The sequence below is a fragment of the Sphaeramia orbicularis genome, chromosome 12, assembly GCF_902148855.1.
Source record: "Sphaeramia orbicularis chromosome 12, fSphaOr1.1, whole genome shotgun sequence".
NCBI classification, from domain to species: domain Eukaryota; kingdom Metazoa; phylum Chordata; class Actinopteri; order Kurtiformes; family Apogonidae; genus Sphaeramia; species Sphaeramia orbicularis.
In genome coordinates this window covers 18,041,913-18,055,928 of record NC_043968.1, presented here as the reverse complement: position 1 = coordinate 18,055,928, position 14,016 = coordinate 18,041,913, and the positions used below count along the sequence as shown (strand labels likewise).

General features: G+C 40.0%; 1 protein-coding gene across 1 annotated transcript; it reads right to left on the bottom strand.

Moving 5' to 3' along the window:
• Positions 1-257: 257 nt before the first annotated feature.
• Positions 258-13,938, bottom strand: naa25 (N-alpha-acetyltransferase 25, NatB auxiliary subunit). The gene is made up of 24 exons (XM_030149422.1): positions 13,833-13,938; positions 12,378-12,463; positions 11,458-11,596; positions 11,250-11,368; positions 11,055-11,129; positions 10,856-10,963; positions 10,570-10,648; positions 10,347-10,458; positions 10,143-10,232; positions 9,741-9,913; positions 9,529-9,641; positions 9,232-9,439; positions 7,278-7,367; positions 7,019-7,199; positions 6,831-6,930; positions 6,500-6,651; positions 6,271-6,396; positions 5,831-6,074; positions 5,612-5,735; positions 5,463-5,528; positions 5,266-5,363; positions 5,072-5,182; positions 4,809-4,949; positions 258-2,486 (listed from the first exon to the last, which is right to left on the bottom strand). Exons 1-24 carry the CDS (start codon positions 13,924-13,926, stop codon positions 2,364-2,366), a joined length of 2,952 nt encoding a protein of 983 aa, XP_030005282.1. The 5' UTR covers positions 13,927-13,938; the 3' UTR covers positions 258-2,363.
• Positions 13,939-14,016: the final 78 nt, after the last annotated feature.

The window sequence follows — 14,016 nt, the reverse complement described above, 5'->3', positions numbered from 1 at the left end:
CTGTTCATATAAATCTTTAGGTTAAATGATCCAATTTGTAGGGTAATTAAACAAATGTAACACAAATCTCATATTTACCTTTTTTATTTAAAAAAAAAAAAAAAGGCTTTGACATTCCAGTGTTTCGGTTTTCCATTTTCTAACAAAAGAGGTGGTGAGATGACACTCCAGATTGTCAACCATTTTTATGAACCTCAACAACACATGTAGCCACATCAAACATTTTTCTAGCCTGAAATCCATTCACACAGTTGGGCTCAAGTCTTCATAAAGGCATTTATTTGCAAATATGTGACTGTATGCATATACAAGACTAACAGGATGGAGGGGGTGTTCACCATTTACTCACATTTTCACATTGCTCTTCCAATTTCATAATAAAATAATAGTACAACAAAAAACCCAAACTGCACACTACCTGCAGTGCCAGTAGTCATCCATCAGTGCTCCTTGATGATAAGAAAACTTGTAAACTATGTCACTGCCTGCTTTTATCTCTGGGTAAACCCTTATTGGTTATATCTAACAGATGCTAAACTGTTTCACACAGAGATGCTGAAGCTGATGAAACTATTTGATGAAACTTTTGGTTCACAATACTTTTTTGGAAGAGGTGGCAGGTGTTTTAAATGGGAATGAGAGAAACATTAATGCATGACATAATAACTACTGCAGCTGCTGTAAAACACTACTCATGTCCTTTCACACTGTACTTTCAAAGGCTGCTGCAACAATTATTTACAATTAGGTCCAATATTTGTCTGTGACACACAGCTCTCTGATTACAACAGAGGGAAAGAGCCATCCCAGAACATCTTGAAGTGCATCCTGGCAGAAAAAAACTGTCTGTGCAATTGGTTCTGGGTCAAAAAAAAAAAAAAAAAAATAGCCATAATCCCCTTAATCGTTTGGTCTAGCCTTAATTAAACACAGGCCAAATATGACTGTTAGCATCTGGTGCATCACAGCAATTTAGCATTTGCATTTATCAACCTGAAATGTCTAAAATCTGCCAAATTAATTCACTACATATATGGATATCCATAAAATGTCTAATCCTGATGTGCCAAAATCAAGTGGCTACATACATGTTGCATTTATCACACTGCTACGAACAGATTCTACATCTGTAGCTTCAGAGAAAAATAGTAAATTATGAATGATCCGAGTAGAAAACAAACTACTATGAGAACATTCATTTTAAAAGGTAGCCATACATGGTGTCATAATTACAATCAGTCCAGTCAGTCATTGAAAGGTCACCATTTCATCCACACTGGATTTTGTTTTCCTGTTTGTTTGTGCAAGAGCAACCGAATTCCACAATGGACATGTTTACACGCATCACTACTAGTATTACCATTACCAATAAAAAAAAAAATAAAAAAAAAAGTGGCAGACAATAATTCTGATTTAAAAAATGTCCTGTTATGCAACTCATCCCTATGTTGCTCTTTATAATACTGCGACTACAGAGTTGGTTCCACTTTCATACCAAAGCGCCACACAAGATACACAAAGCAAGAAAAGCAAGAAAAGACAGTGACAAAAAAAAAAAAAAAAAAACATTCTTCAACAGGAAACTTCAGTCTGAAGGCCTTCTGCTGGTTGCCCTGCACTTGCTGTCCATATTTCCACATCAGTCTCCGCTGCTGTGAAGTATAATGTAAAAGTGTGCCTGCTCGCTCGAGAGACAAACAGCTGAAAAAGTAGCACATTAGAAAGATATGTCCTCTTCAGAGTGAAAAAACCCCAGTGTGTGAGTGTTTTACTGTACTGAAATGGACTTTGATTGTTCTTGGAGTCACCAGAAAAACAAAGTGAAAAAATAAAGGAAATGTAACTAACCAACAAACAGAATAGTGGTTTATTGTGTTTATATTCTCATTTAGTTAAGGAGTTGTGGTAGTTGCTCTTCACTATGTACAATAATTTATTAGATTAGTTAAATCTAAAACTGATTCATTTTCCTAATTTATTCTATTTTTAAAAGGAGCATGTATTTTTCCTCATTTTCACTTATAACTGCTTTATAAATTCATGAGTTTACTTACAAGCTTATGTGCTATAGGAGTTGCAAATGTTCCAGAGGTGTGTATGTTGACCAAAAAATAAAAAAGTACTAACAGTAATCCACGAGAGCTCACAGACCCACAGAGGGAAATATTCAGAAAGAGTAGGAGGAGGCCAGAAATCAATGTGTGCATGGGCAGGTTGGGTCGTGGTTTGTCTGATCCGCGAGGAAATTAAATTAAGAGTGGTGTAGTTTAGCTGGTGGGCAGACAGCAGACAGTGGTGTGGGGCGTTGGGGGGCTGATGCTGGGACAGTCATCTTGATTTGGGGGAGGGTGTTGTGATGGTGTTCAGATCTTGAGGTTCTTTAGAGTTTCTGCTCTTTTCTTGAGCAGATCCCCCACCTCCTGTAGTGAGCGCAGGTAACTGCTCTGCACCTTGTCCATAGCAGCCTTGATAAATGACGCTTCCTCCTAAGAGGGCAAAAAATACAGGGTGAATCTCAAAGCCACTCAGTTAAACTTCCACTTAAACTGCAGTTGGAATATGTATCCAGTCAGTGCAGCAGAGTTAAAGATGTTTGCCTGATTTCTGCAAATATTTAAGGCCAAAAAATTAACTGTCCAGTTTGTCCTTGCTTATACTGACTGTTGACAAAAGACAGATGAACACATATTCTTATTAGGATCAGTAAAATGCAGACTGAATTTCCCCACAGAATAATAAAGTGAGCTAACCTTCAATCCATCGCGTTCATACCAAACTCTGTATAAATGTATCTGGTATCATTCCTGACTCCCTTTTATTCAGATTTTCCACTTAAGTCACTTGCATATGACTTTTAAAATGAGTTCATGTCAGTTGCAGGATTAAAAAAGAAGCTTGAAAGTGCCAGAAACAGTGTGTTAGTCAGTTGTTTTGACAAAGCTATGTTTCCATAAATATATTTTCATTCATATATGACACATCTTATTTTAAAAAGCATAAAAGTACATTATGGTGGCTTTTGCCTTTTTTTTTTGCCAAAGACTTAATGGGAAATGGACACGTCCTAGCATTTGCCTCACATGACTCATCAGCCATTTCCACCTCTAGTAAAGAAGCATGTTTCCAGCACCAGATATGTTATAAAGCACAAAAATATCTGGTAGCAGCAATGGTTACAGATGCATGTGTCTCCTGTGGATGTCAAAGGCAACTGACATTCTTTTGCTATTTTCTTTCAAGGTTTTCATCAATTTGGCTAATGACTGGTGTTGTTTTCACCTTACAACATCTCCTTCAACTTCTTTATTACAATCGTGCATAGCCTGTATGGCCACCCTCTGCCACAACACAACACACTACACTAGTTTATTTACTACCAAACAACAGAGAGGGGTCTAATTTTTAACCCATTTAAAGCTATACCGTATGATGTGGCATTTTTACACTTTTCTTTTGTCATCTTAAAATGCTCCTAATAAGTGTGTGTCAAACTAAAATGTAAAAGAAATCCGCCAGGTATTGAAACTAAAAAATGTTTAATTCTCATATATTTCTAATAAAAGTCTGACCAATCATTTTAGTCGGTCCGAATAAAATAATTGGCCGAACCTGACTGAACCTCCTGTCAATCATCCATTACGGCCGTCCAGCATCCGATCCATTATCTCCGTCTCACATCCGATATGTGTCCCTCTGAATCTGACGCTTCACTGGCGCTGCTTCTCCTGTCACTGACCACAGTCTACTGTCTAGGATGTGTTTGGATAGAACTGACATGCACATGTGGAAGGGAAAAAACTGATTTATGAACAGAAACAACAACTGAGGGGCACAAACGGGAGTCTGATGAATGAAGGATGGAGATAAAAGTCCGGAAGTCAGCTGTACTGGACTGAACAGGTCTGCATAAAGCTCAGCTTTTATGACGGTGGGACTCATACAGGTACATGTACATGGTGTCACACAATGTAAGAGGATGTAGGATGATAAATGTATGGACTATGACACTTCAAACGTCCACGGAAAATTCGCGGAGGCCGCGCGTTCACAGTGCGCGCGCCCATCCCCTGGGCACTGCAGTGAAGACACTGACCCAGTACTGCACAGACCAGGTCTACTGATGGAACAGGTGCCGCGGGCCCGCGGCAGGTGGATGATGCATCTGATTACTGAGGGAGGGGTCCGCGGACACGCCAAAACGGACCGGACCTCCACCTCTGCTTCCTCCTCCGTTTCCATCACGCATGAGGAGAGAGGAGGAGAGAGGAAGAGGAGCCTCAGAGCTCAGGCAGAGGGAAGGGGGCGGGGCTTTGGAGGGAGGCGGGTTGTTCATGTTCAAACTTTTACTAAGTGCTGTGAGAAATGCCACATCGGTAGGTATAGCTTTAATTCCAAATTTTTTCCTGCAAAAAAAGTCCATGCATTTCACTCTGTAGACCTCCCCAACATGTAATATCTATGATTTTTTTTTTTCTATTTTATGTTGCTTATATTAGTGAAAACTTAAGTTAGATTTTTCAATTCGACCTATTTACACATCTGAAAATTAAGAATAACATGCAATTATTATATGTGTAACATAACTAGGTATGAACTTTGTCAGATATACTGTATAAAGGCACCACGGCAATGGATACTGAAGGGAACTAACAATGCAATTATTTTGTTTTACAGACTCATAAAACAGTTAAATAACCATAGAGCAATCGTTGTCTGTTGGATTAAATGGGTTAATATTAAACTTGTTTTTTTCCTTAAAGGTGATATTTCACTGTTAACTATGGATGTCCTGATGGACACTTGCTCACCTGTGTGTATCCTTCCAAGGTTAAACTGGCCAATTTTAGGGCAGTAATGCTCATCTCTTGCCCTTTTATGTGCTCCAAAGCCTGGGTAAGCAAGTCCTGCAAGCTCCCTGTCAATTCCTGGAACCCACACACCACCTCTGGCTACAACAGAAACAAAAACATGAGTGGACAGTTAGTTTAAAACAGACTGTTCAGGTTAGCAGATGAACTCCAGATCACAGAGTTTACAGATGTATACATGAATTAGTGATTGGTAAAGGTACCAGAGCTGTGTTTGCATCCTTTTTCTTCTTCTTCTTCTTCTGTAGACTTGTCTTCAGTGGTCGCAAGATCTTGGCACAGTAACTAGCCATCCACAACACTACACACATCGTCTGTGGAAAGTGACATTGATGTGTTAGCGTGAAATGATCTCAAATGAGGGCAGGAGCATCAACTGTCCAAGCAAACATCTCACCTCAACAAAGAAGACTAGGTTTTCTAATAAGGGGGACCGGGTTTTTAATCTGCCCCCTTTCATTTCCAATAAATCCCCTTTGCATTTATTCAGTATTTCTATGGACAGAGAAAGGAGAACAGTAAGCTCAAACCGAGAAAAAACAACTTTTATTTCCACCATGTCATACTACATAATCAGAAATCCTACTCACTCACCTTGAAGCTGAACTACTAATGATTTGAAACCATTACAGATCTGGGTTTGAAGCTCTGTGGACTCATCTAGAAGAAACAAAGGCAAAGTTTAGGATGAGAAAGTAAATCCTATGGATGGGGGGCTTCCTGTTAGTGCCATCTCTGCTCACCAAGTCCAACAGTGTCCAGCTCCTGAAGGTTGACAGACATCTGCAAGGCCGCTGCCTGACACTGACAGCTCCCACTAGACAGAGCTGGGCCCAACCGGGTGGAGGGAGGTCCCAGGAATGGATACTGCAACACAACACAAACATTAGATAAATACAATGGCTGCCTATGATATAAGAACATGGCTTCCTGAAAACAAATCGATAAAAAAAAAACATTACCTGTATGCGTTTTTCTGCTAACTGAGCTGCTGTCTGTAGAGTTTGGTTGAGCTGTGAGAGCAAGCTACTGACGGTTGAGGTTTTATCTCCTACTCCATTCTCATTGGTCACCTCAGAGTTTTGTGTGGAAGGTGCGTGTCCAACTACAGCTATAGATGCTAAAAGGCGGAGTGTTAGGGAACGTATCCTCAGCCAGACTGACTCTTCCTCTAAAGACTGACGCCGGTGCTCATCAGTTAACTGTCTGTGAAATAAACCAGAAGACATTTTGATGTGGCACTGCCATTTATACATTTATAACATTACATATATTACATCTTTATACATTTAGATTACATTTTTGTTTCATCTGCAATGGAAAAAAGCTTTCCCAGATGAAATATGCAAGCTTTGTAAACACAAACTGAAATTAAATGTTATAGTATAATTGCGCATAGTACCGATCTTTAGGATCCCAACTGGTAAAAACAGTAAGGTCTCTGTTGTCCCGCATATTATCCCAAGGGATGTCATCCTCCTCTGCAGATAAAGACATGGCCTTCACACTCTCTTCCAGGTTCAACACACTTCAAATACAAACAAACAAAAAAAGACAGAAAAGCATTAACTTAATTCGATTCCACAACATGGCTTTGTGAACATTCAGTGTGGGTCAGGGTAGATTCTCACATGTCAGCCTCTAAGAACAGATCCAGCAGCATCCTCTCTGTGCGAACCTGGGCAAAGTGCAGCGATTGGTTCAACCTGTTCCTTAGAGCAATGAACTCCGGGATTTTCTCAAATGCTCCGTACTTATATGCTTGGATGATATACTCTGAGGTCTGATGGGAATATGAGGAAGAGTATACAGGTTGGGTAAAGAAAAAGAAGAAAGAGAGAAGAAATGAGTCGAGGGATGCAGATGAATGGACAAGGTAATATAAAGAGCGTGGGAACCCTATCTTTAAAAGCCTTGAATGCTGTGAACATTAAATCAGACTAAAAGGTGATATAGGCTTACATCTTTCTGGTTAGAGTGGAAAAACCTGAGGGAGAAGTTACAGGCCTGGGAGGCTGCAGCGAACTGACCCAGTGACTCAGCGAATCGTGTTAAGAGAAACCTGAAAGTAAGAAATGAATTATTACACTTGTAAATATTATCCAGTATGGTCACATCCAGTTTGGAGTTTTCTGAGTGTGTGTTCTTACCCTATGGTGTCGTGTTGTACATGCTTGGCATCCAGGCTGGAGTAAAGGTCCACTACAGGCTCAAAAGCTCCCAAGTGACAGTAAAGGAGCAGCAGAAGGAGCTTGAACTGGGCGTTGGAGGGACTGTGAGACAGACCCTCTAGCAGGAGACCCAAACACTGCCATACCATGTCCTCCTCGCCTACAACACACAGCACAATGCATTTAGAGACACTAGTTACACACATGACCAGAGGTAGAGTACAAGAAAAATACCCACCTGTTTCTTTCCATAGGTCAATGTATATGTGAGATGCCATGAGACAATACATATCAGAAAACTGCAGCTCCGTCTTCAGAGCGTTCTTCCCTGTTGAAAGACAGAAACAAATCAGAACAAACTAAACTAGAAGTCACTATAGGACAACTAATAAGATGCACCATCAGAGCACTGACCCCACAAGTTAACTCTGCTTTGACATAATCACAAATGCTGTGACTACACTGTTTTTTTATTCACTAATATAATTCCCACTGCCTAAATGGATGAAGTATAACAGCATGTCATAATATTTACAAGCATCTCAACACTTAAAAAGGGAGATGTATTGATTTCTAATCTGGATTCACGAATGTTGGGGGCATGTGTTCATCTTAACTACACATAGGCCCAACACAAACTGTTTACCAAACAGGGAAGCTACAATAAACTGTTAACTTAGCATACAGCACAAGCACCTGAAATAAAGTTTGTTATTCTTGTTATAGGTGAAACCATTACAAAAACTAGAAAAGCACTTGGAGAGCGCAGACCTCCACCAAGGCAGATCACCCCCCCCCCCATCAAAATTTAATCATTTGTTCCTTGTGCCAGTATCAACATTTCCTGAAAATTTCATCCAAATCCATCCATGACTTTTTGAGTTATCTTGCTAACAATCAAACAGACAGACAGACCCCGATGAAAACATAACCTAATGAAAAATGTGTCATAAATGGGATTTTCAATGTTAAATTGAAATGTTCACAGAGTCCACAATCCACAGTGGATTTGGACAATTTTGTGCCAGATACAAGATATTGTTATAAGCTATGGGTGTATCAAATTGGAGGCTAATCGGAGTTGTTTTGAGTTTTTATGAATTTTTGAAAATTGCTCAATGATGAGACATAGGAAAATTTGAGATTTTGTGACCTTGAACTTTGACCTACTTGGCCCAAAATTTAATGGGTTCGTCCCAGGGCCTAGGCCTATCGGTGGGTAAAATTTGGTAAGGATGGTTGTGATAGTTTTCCCATAAAGTTGCTAACAAACAAACAAACACACACACAAACACACAAAGTAAAGTGATCACAATATCTCCTGGTGGAGGTAAAAATCTGATTTAAAAAGTTGTAACACTGCTACAGTTGCCCTGATGCATGTATATGTGTCTAAATCAACCGCAATCCCATTTCTCTCCATGTTTTGTTTGTATTAGTGAGGATGCACTTAAAGCCTGGTTAAAGAGCTGTTAAAGGCATAAAAATGCAGCAGCCACGAAGAGATCAAACTATCAAATTCAAGACAGAGGGAATGTTTGTTGAAGGTTGGGGTAAAGTGTTGACATTATTACACTGGAAAAGGTGACAGCATCAAAAACTCAAGTAAATACATAATATATTCAGTTGCTATATTCATATATTCAGTTGTGGAGGATATGTGAAGTAGTCTCAGTGACAATATGACAATGTTTTGGCTCTCTGTGTCTAAGAGTACAACACCATGTAGAGTTATCAGTGCCTAGCCAATTGTGTACAGCTTCGGTTTCAGTTAAAACTGCTTAAGTACATGTGGGAACCTTTAGCTGACATTTATATACAGGTTTCTTTTAAACCTGTAGATAAGTACTTTATTGCAAGAGCACATCTTTATGTCATAACAAATCAGCTTTATCCCCGAATAGACAATTATGTTACAGAAGATAATGTCCTCCTTTTGAGTCCAATGATTTTTAAAAGTTATTCCCACAGTCTCTTTATATCTATCCCAGCTACATGTTGCTGTAGAGTTAAAAGCCACAGTAACTCAAGAAATTAAATAGTTCCAGCAGAAAGCAGTTGTATGCATTTGGGATTTTTCTGCTTTTACCATAGTCAGTTTATTAAACACACATTACATTTTTAGTACATTGCCCTGGGTTGCTGGTTCTAAATCAATACATTTTGGTAAATGTGCAATATAATTGCCTTACCAAACTTCAGCCCGTGATGATAGTGAGCTTTAAGCTCTGTGATGAGCCGGAGTTTTCCATCCACGTCGAGACAGTGGTGCAGTCCGAGTGCACGACTCAGCTGACACACACACAAATGCCTCTGCAGAGCTTTGGTATCATCTGGAAAAGCAAATCCTTCCTCTCCCTGCTCCCCCAGTGGAACTGCTTCACTCAGACGATTAATAAACTATAAAAGATAGGAAAGAAATGCATTTACCGCCAAACTTTTCAGCTCACAAGCAGATATTCAACAACACTGCAATAAATATGTATTACCTGAACATGCTGTTCAGGAGAGAGCAGATGAAGGTATATTTTGAGGTCAGTGATGCAGCAGGGTTTATCTCCAAACTTTCCAAAGAATTGCACCATTAGCTCTAAAGGCTCACCTGTTTACAGGCAAACAAACATGTCGCATATAAAACAAAAATATGTAACCATATACAGACAAAAAAGCTGCAACTGTTCTGACAATCCAAAAGTCTTACCTAGCATGCTTTCCTCAGGACAGCCCCTCTCTCTTAGTCTGTGAATTAATTCAAGCCGAGCTAAATAGGGGCCTCTGAGTGCATGAGAGTCTTTGCTGTCCTCTCCCTTAATTCTGTCTTCTACAAACCTCACGACTTCAGTCACAGTGTGATGAACTGAGCCCTCAGAACAACTGGAAACAGGCAGAAACACAACAGATAAAAATAAATAAGTAAAAAAAAATGCAAGATCAGACATAAGAAAAACATGAAGACCTCCATTCTCTTACAGCCAATATGTTCCAACACAATTATTTGAGCTGTGAGTGATCTAGACCCCTTTAGCCAGCAACAGGATTTCAGGACATATCAGATTTTTTTTTTACACCCCAACATGAATCCTTTAAAATGAAAAACACCCACTGTTGTCCCTCTTCGGGCGGGCTCCACGACTGATCCATTAGGTGGAAGAGAGAATCAAAGTACGCAGGGTAGAACTGCCAGTCATCAGGACTAAAAACAGAGGAACAAAGTTTATTAACATTTCCTTAAAAGGTCAAGTAATTGTTCATAAAGTACACATGTAGGAAGATAACATGAGTGATACAGGTGTAAACTTATACTCACTTTTTGAGTAGCAGCTTGTGGGCCAGGGCGTTGCACTCTGCCCAGCGTTGTAGTCGCTGGTAGAGCATCATACATTTGTTTTCTCTGCTCTGAAGTTCACTGGTCAACTTCTCTGTGGGAACAAACAAAAACAAAAAAGGGGATGGGGGTGGGGGAGTGGAGGAATTTAGATTTGCCTGATAGGAACCAGAAAACACATCCTGCTTCTAAAACACACACATACCTCCAAGAGGGCCCCTGATGACTTCGAGAGCTTCCACACACTTTCCCAACCGCTCCAGGATCATAAAGTATAACTGCACCTACAATTAAAAACAAGACAAAATGTTGATGCCTTTTTTTCCCTACTTATATATATTATTATATAATATTACTGTTTAAAATGAGAAAAATGTATCCACATATGGACCTGGAGTAAAATTGTGCAGCAGCAGGTTGAGAAAGGCTTAAATTTTGGTCTCTTACTTAAATTACATTTTCAACAGATCTGCAGACACCTGCATACTCACCTCTGCTTCTGCTTCAATCTTCTCTTCCTTGACCATTTTTTCCACCATGCGTTCAGCCAGAGGCAGGAACATGGTTTGGGACAGCTTTTCATCCTGCGCTGAGATGGCCTAAGTGACAGATGACAGAGCAAATATCTGACTTTCAAGATAATAAAAATATCTCAGGAATGTAATGATATTGTTCTGTACATGACCATACCTGCATCACTAGACTCATGACAGACCAGAAGTAGTAAGGATTTTTGGGGACGATTTTATACAAGGCCATTCCTGCCTGCAAAGTAGGAAAATGCAGAAATGTCCTCTTAACATGAACAACCCTGTGCTTATGCCACTGCTGATGTTTGAGTGCATTTTCATGTTAATTTGCAAGCGTGGACATGACTTTTCTCACCTGCTGCATCTTTTTGTACTCCCCTACACGAGCGTATGCCATGAAGAGGTGAGAGTGATACTCCTCACTTAAAGGGACTTTCTTTACTGCAGCCTCATACAGCTTGGTAACCAACTCGGCTGTTAACAACAGGTACAACATTCATCATAAAACATTCTATTATAGATTATAACCCTGTTTTAAGGTGTGCGTGCACATGTGTACTCACGACGATGCATCTCTCTGTACAGAATAGTCAGGGCCTGTAGTGAGTTGTCATCAGTGGGCTCTAGAGTGGCCACCTCCTGGGCCAAAGTAAACGCTTCATCCTGCTTTCCAGTCCTCTGAAGGCCAATTGCCTTTAACACCTGAAAGAGGAAGAGGAATGAAAACCAAAGGTTACAGTCAGTTACAGCCAAAAAGAAACACCTGAGAAAAAGTCACTACCTACCAAACACAGATTCACTTAGAAATGTATAAAAAGTGGTTTAATACAGTATGAAACCTTGCGTCTGTCTATCAATAAATCATTCAATAAATAAAGTTGCATGGAGCTTCTGGATCAACTTGCACTCCCTATGTTTTGTGGTGATCTCCAAAACTTGACTGACCCACTACTAATACTGGCTGATGACATTTTCTACTCTCCAAGAAAGTTTGTTTTTTTGTTTTTTTTAATAAAGGTGTTATGAGGAGAAAACTACCAGGCAGATTTACCACTTTTCCGCACTGTTGTGAGACAAATGTAAAGACTGCATGGCACTTCAATCTGAACATCAGTAAGTGTGCAGATATGTTTATGGTGTTGGTGGCAAAAGGGTGAACTTGTAGTAACATTTTGGTTACCACTGGGTCACAACTTTCATCAAACAAATGCATCTATTCATATGCGTTAAAGTGTGACATGTCTGTGTGTTTACTTCTAGGAAACATACTATAAGCAAAATTGTAATGTGCAAATGTAGAAGTATGCAGAAATACAGTGTGGGGTCATAGTATAGGGAAGAAAATGAATTTACTGTAAGATATCCACACTTACCTTACAGTAAAATCTCTACATGATGCAAACTTATGCCGACTGAAAAACTTTTCATAGAAAGCAAATAAAACCCAACAGTTACAGTGGAGAACAGTTCATTAGTCACCCACCTTAGCACAATGCAGGTCCTTATGTTTCTTGAGCAGTTTATCTGCCTGCTGTATTGCCATTTTATTGTTGCCATTATCAAGGTAATCTGTGATAAATGGACAGAAAAATATTAAATTGATGAGAATCAATAGTGTTACTCAAAATCAAAGCATCCAGCACCTTCTATGCAGCAAGCAGCAGAGGCTTATATTAAATCAACATGTTTTAAATGCTTAGTGAAGGTGAAGTATGTGTATACACACGCTAGCATGTACAAACAGAGACACCTCAGTTCAGCCTCTTCATGACAGCTGGGAACCAAAATTAACTGTGCCAGACAGCACACTGTGATTATGTCATGTGTCTATTCTCCTCCCTGTCTAAACTGTCAGAGAAAAAAGTTAACAAAAGCCAACAACCTGTGATTCCTTCACATTCGGTAGATCTAGAGTTGAAATGGAGCCAAACGATGCCAAAAGGCACCAATGAAGCTAAGGTATTTGGGAACAATACTAATAATGAGGGAGATCTTTCTCCTACTAATCTGTATTGCTGAATAAACTCAATATACCAGGACACATAAATAGTAAAGTAAATGCCAAAAGTTTAAAATAAACATCAAAATAAATAAATATTCTGGACAGCAACCAGGACGATATTAGCCAAGCTAACAGAATAACAGCCCATTAATCGAAATATTGAAATAAAACGTTGCCAATGTTTACGGAAAATTAATTGCCCATCATTTATACCACGAAACAGCACATTGGTCAGCTTTTACTGGGAGAAACAAGTGGTCTGTGCACTCTGACAGCTGCATGCTAGCTGGTTAGCAAGCTAAACCTTGTACACTGAAGCTAGCTCAAAAGCATTGTCCTTACACTATTATGAATCTGTTAGCTGGAAGCTAGCCGTGTAACATTAAGCTAACTAACCCAACTATAAATTCAGGTTAGACCCGGTCAGGTAACCACGATAACATTACACGTCAACCGGAGCTACAAAAACTCGCACACATAAGTAACTTTTATTTTTAACATGTACACAGCTGCAGTGTGCCCAGGGACTGGCTGGCTAGCTGACACATTAGCCGGCTAACTGTCAAATAGCGAGCGTTAGCAAAGGAGAAGGCATTTCGACTTTGATAATAAGACAAGCCGGACGACACAAATTCTCTAACTAGATAACGTTTGACAGCCGCCGAGGATATGTAGGGGCTTAACAACGGAATGTAGAGTGTCATTCAGAGAACCGTGACAGTCGTGTCCTGCCCCGGATCTGTGGCAGACCGGGTAAGGTGCACTGTCATTGGGCGCTGCAGGCAGCACAGTCCGCGGCTGGAGCTGGAGGGGCCGCACCACTGCCCTGTGACTCAAACACCTCCTACTTTCAACACATGCACCAGTACACCCCACGACAATGTTTATTAAACCTTCAATCGCGCATTAATATGTGGCTGTCCATAGAGTGCTTACCATAAATAGGTCTGAGCCTCCTGTCGTTAGGATCTTGCACATGGCCTCTCGCCGCCATGGTGGAGTTTACCTGCTGGGGTAAATACTCACGCATGCGTACTCAGATCTGCCTCTGGGAGCGATTAAAGGATTTTTTTGTAACTCAAAGCTCTGTGCATATGTATGTGTATACGTACTGTTATAG

Coding starts and splice junctions, on each gene's coding strand:
- naa25 (XM_030149422.1), bottom strand. CDS start 13,926: ATGCGTGAGTATTTACCCCAGCAGGTAAACTCCACCATGGCGGCGAGA. Junction 11,369..11,457: donor GTACAGAGAGATGCATCGTC/GTGAGTACACAT, acceptor TGTTGTTAACAG/CCGAGTTGGTTACCAAGCTG. Junction 5,364..5,462: donor ATTAGTAGTTCAGCTTCAAG/GTGAGTGAGTAG, acceptor CTCTGTCCATAG/AAATACTGAATAAATGCAAA.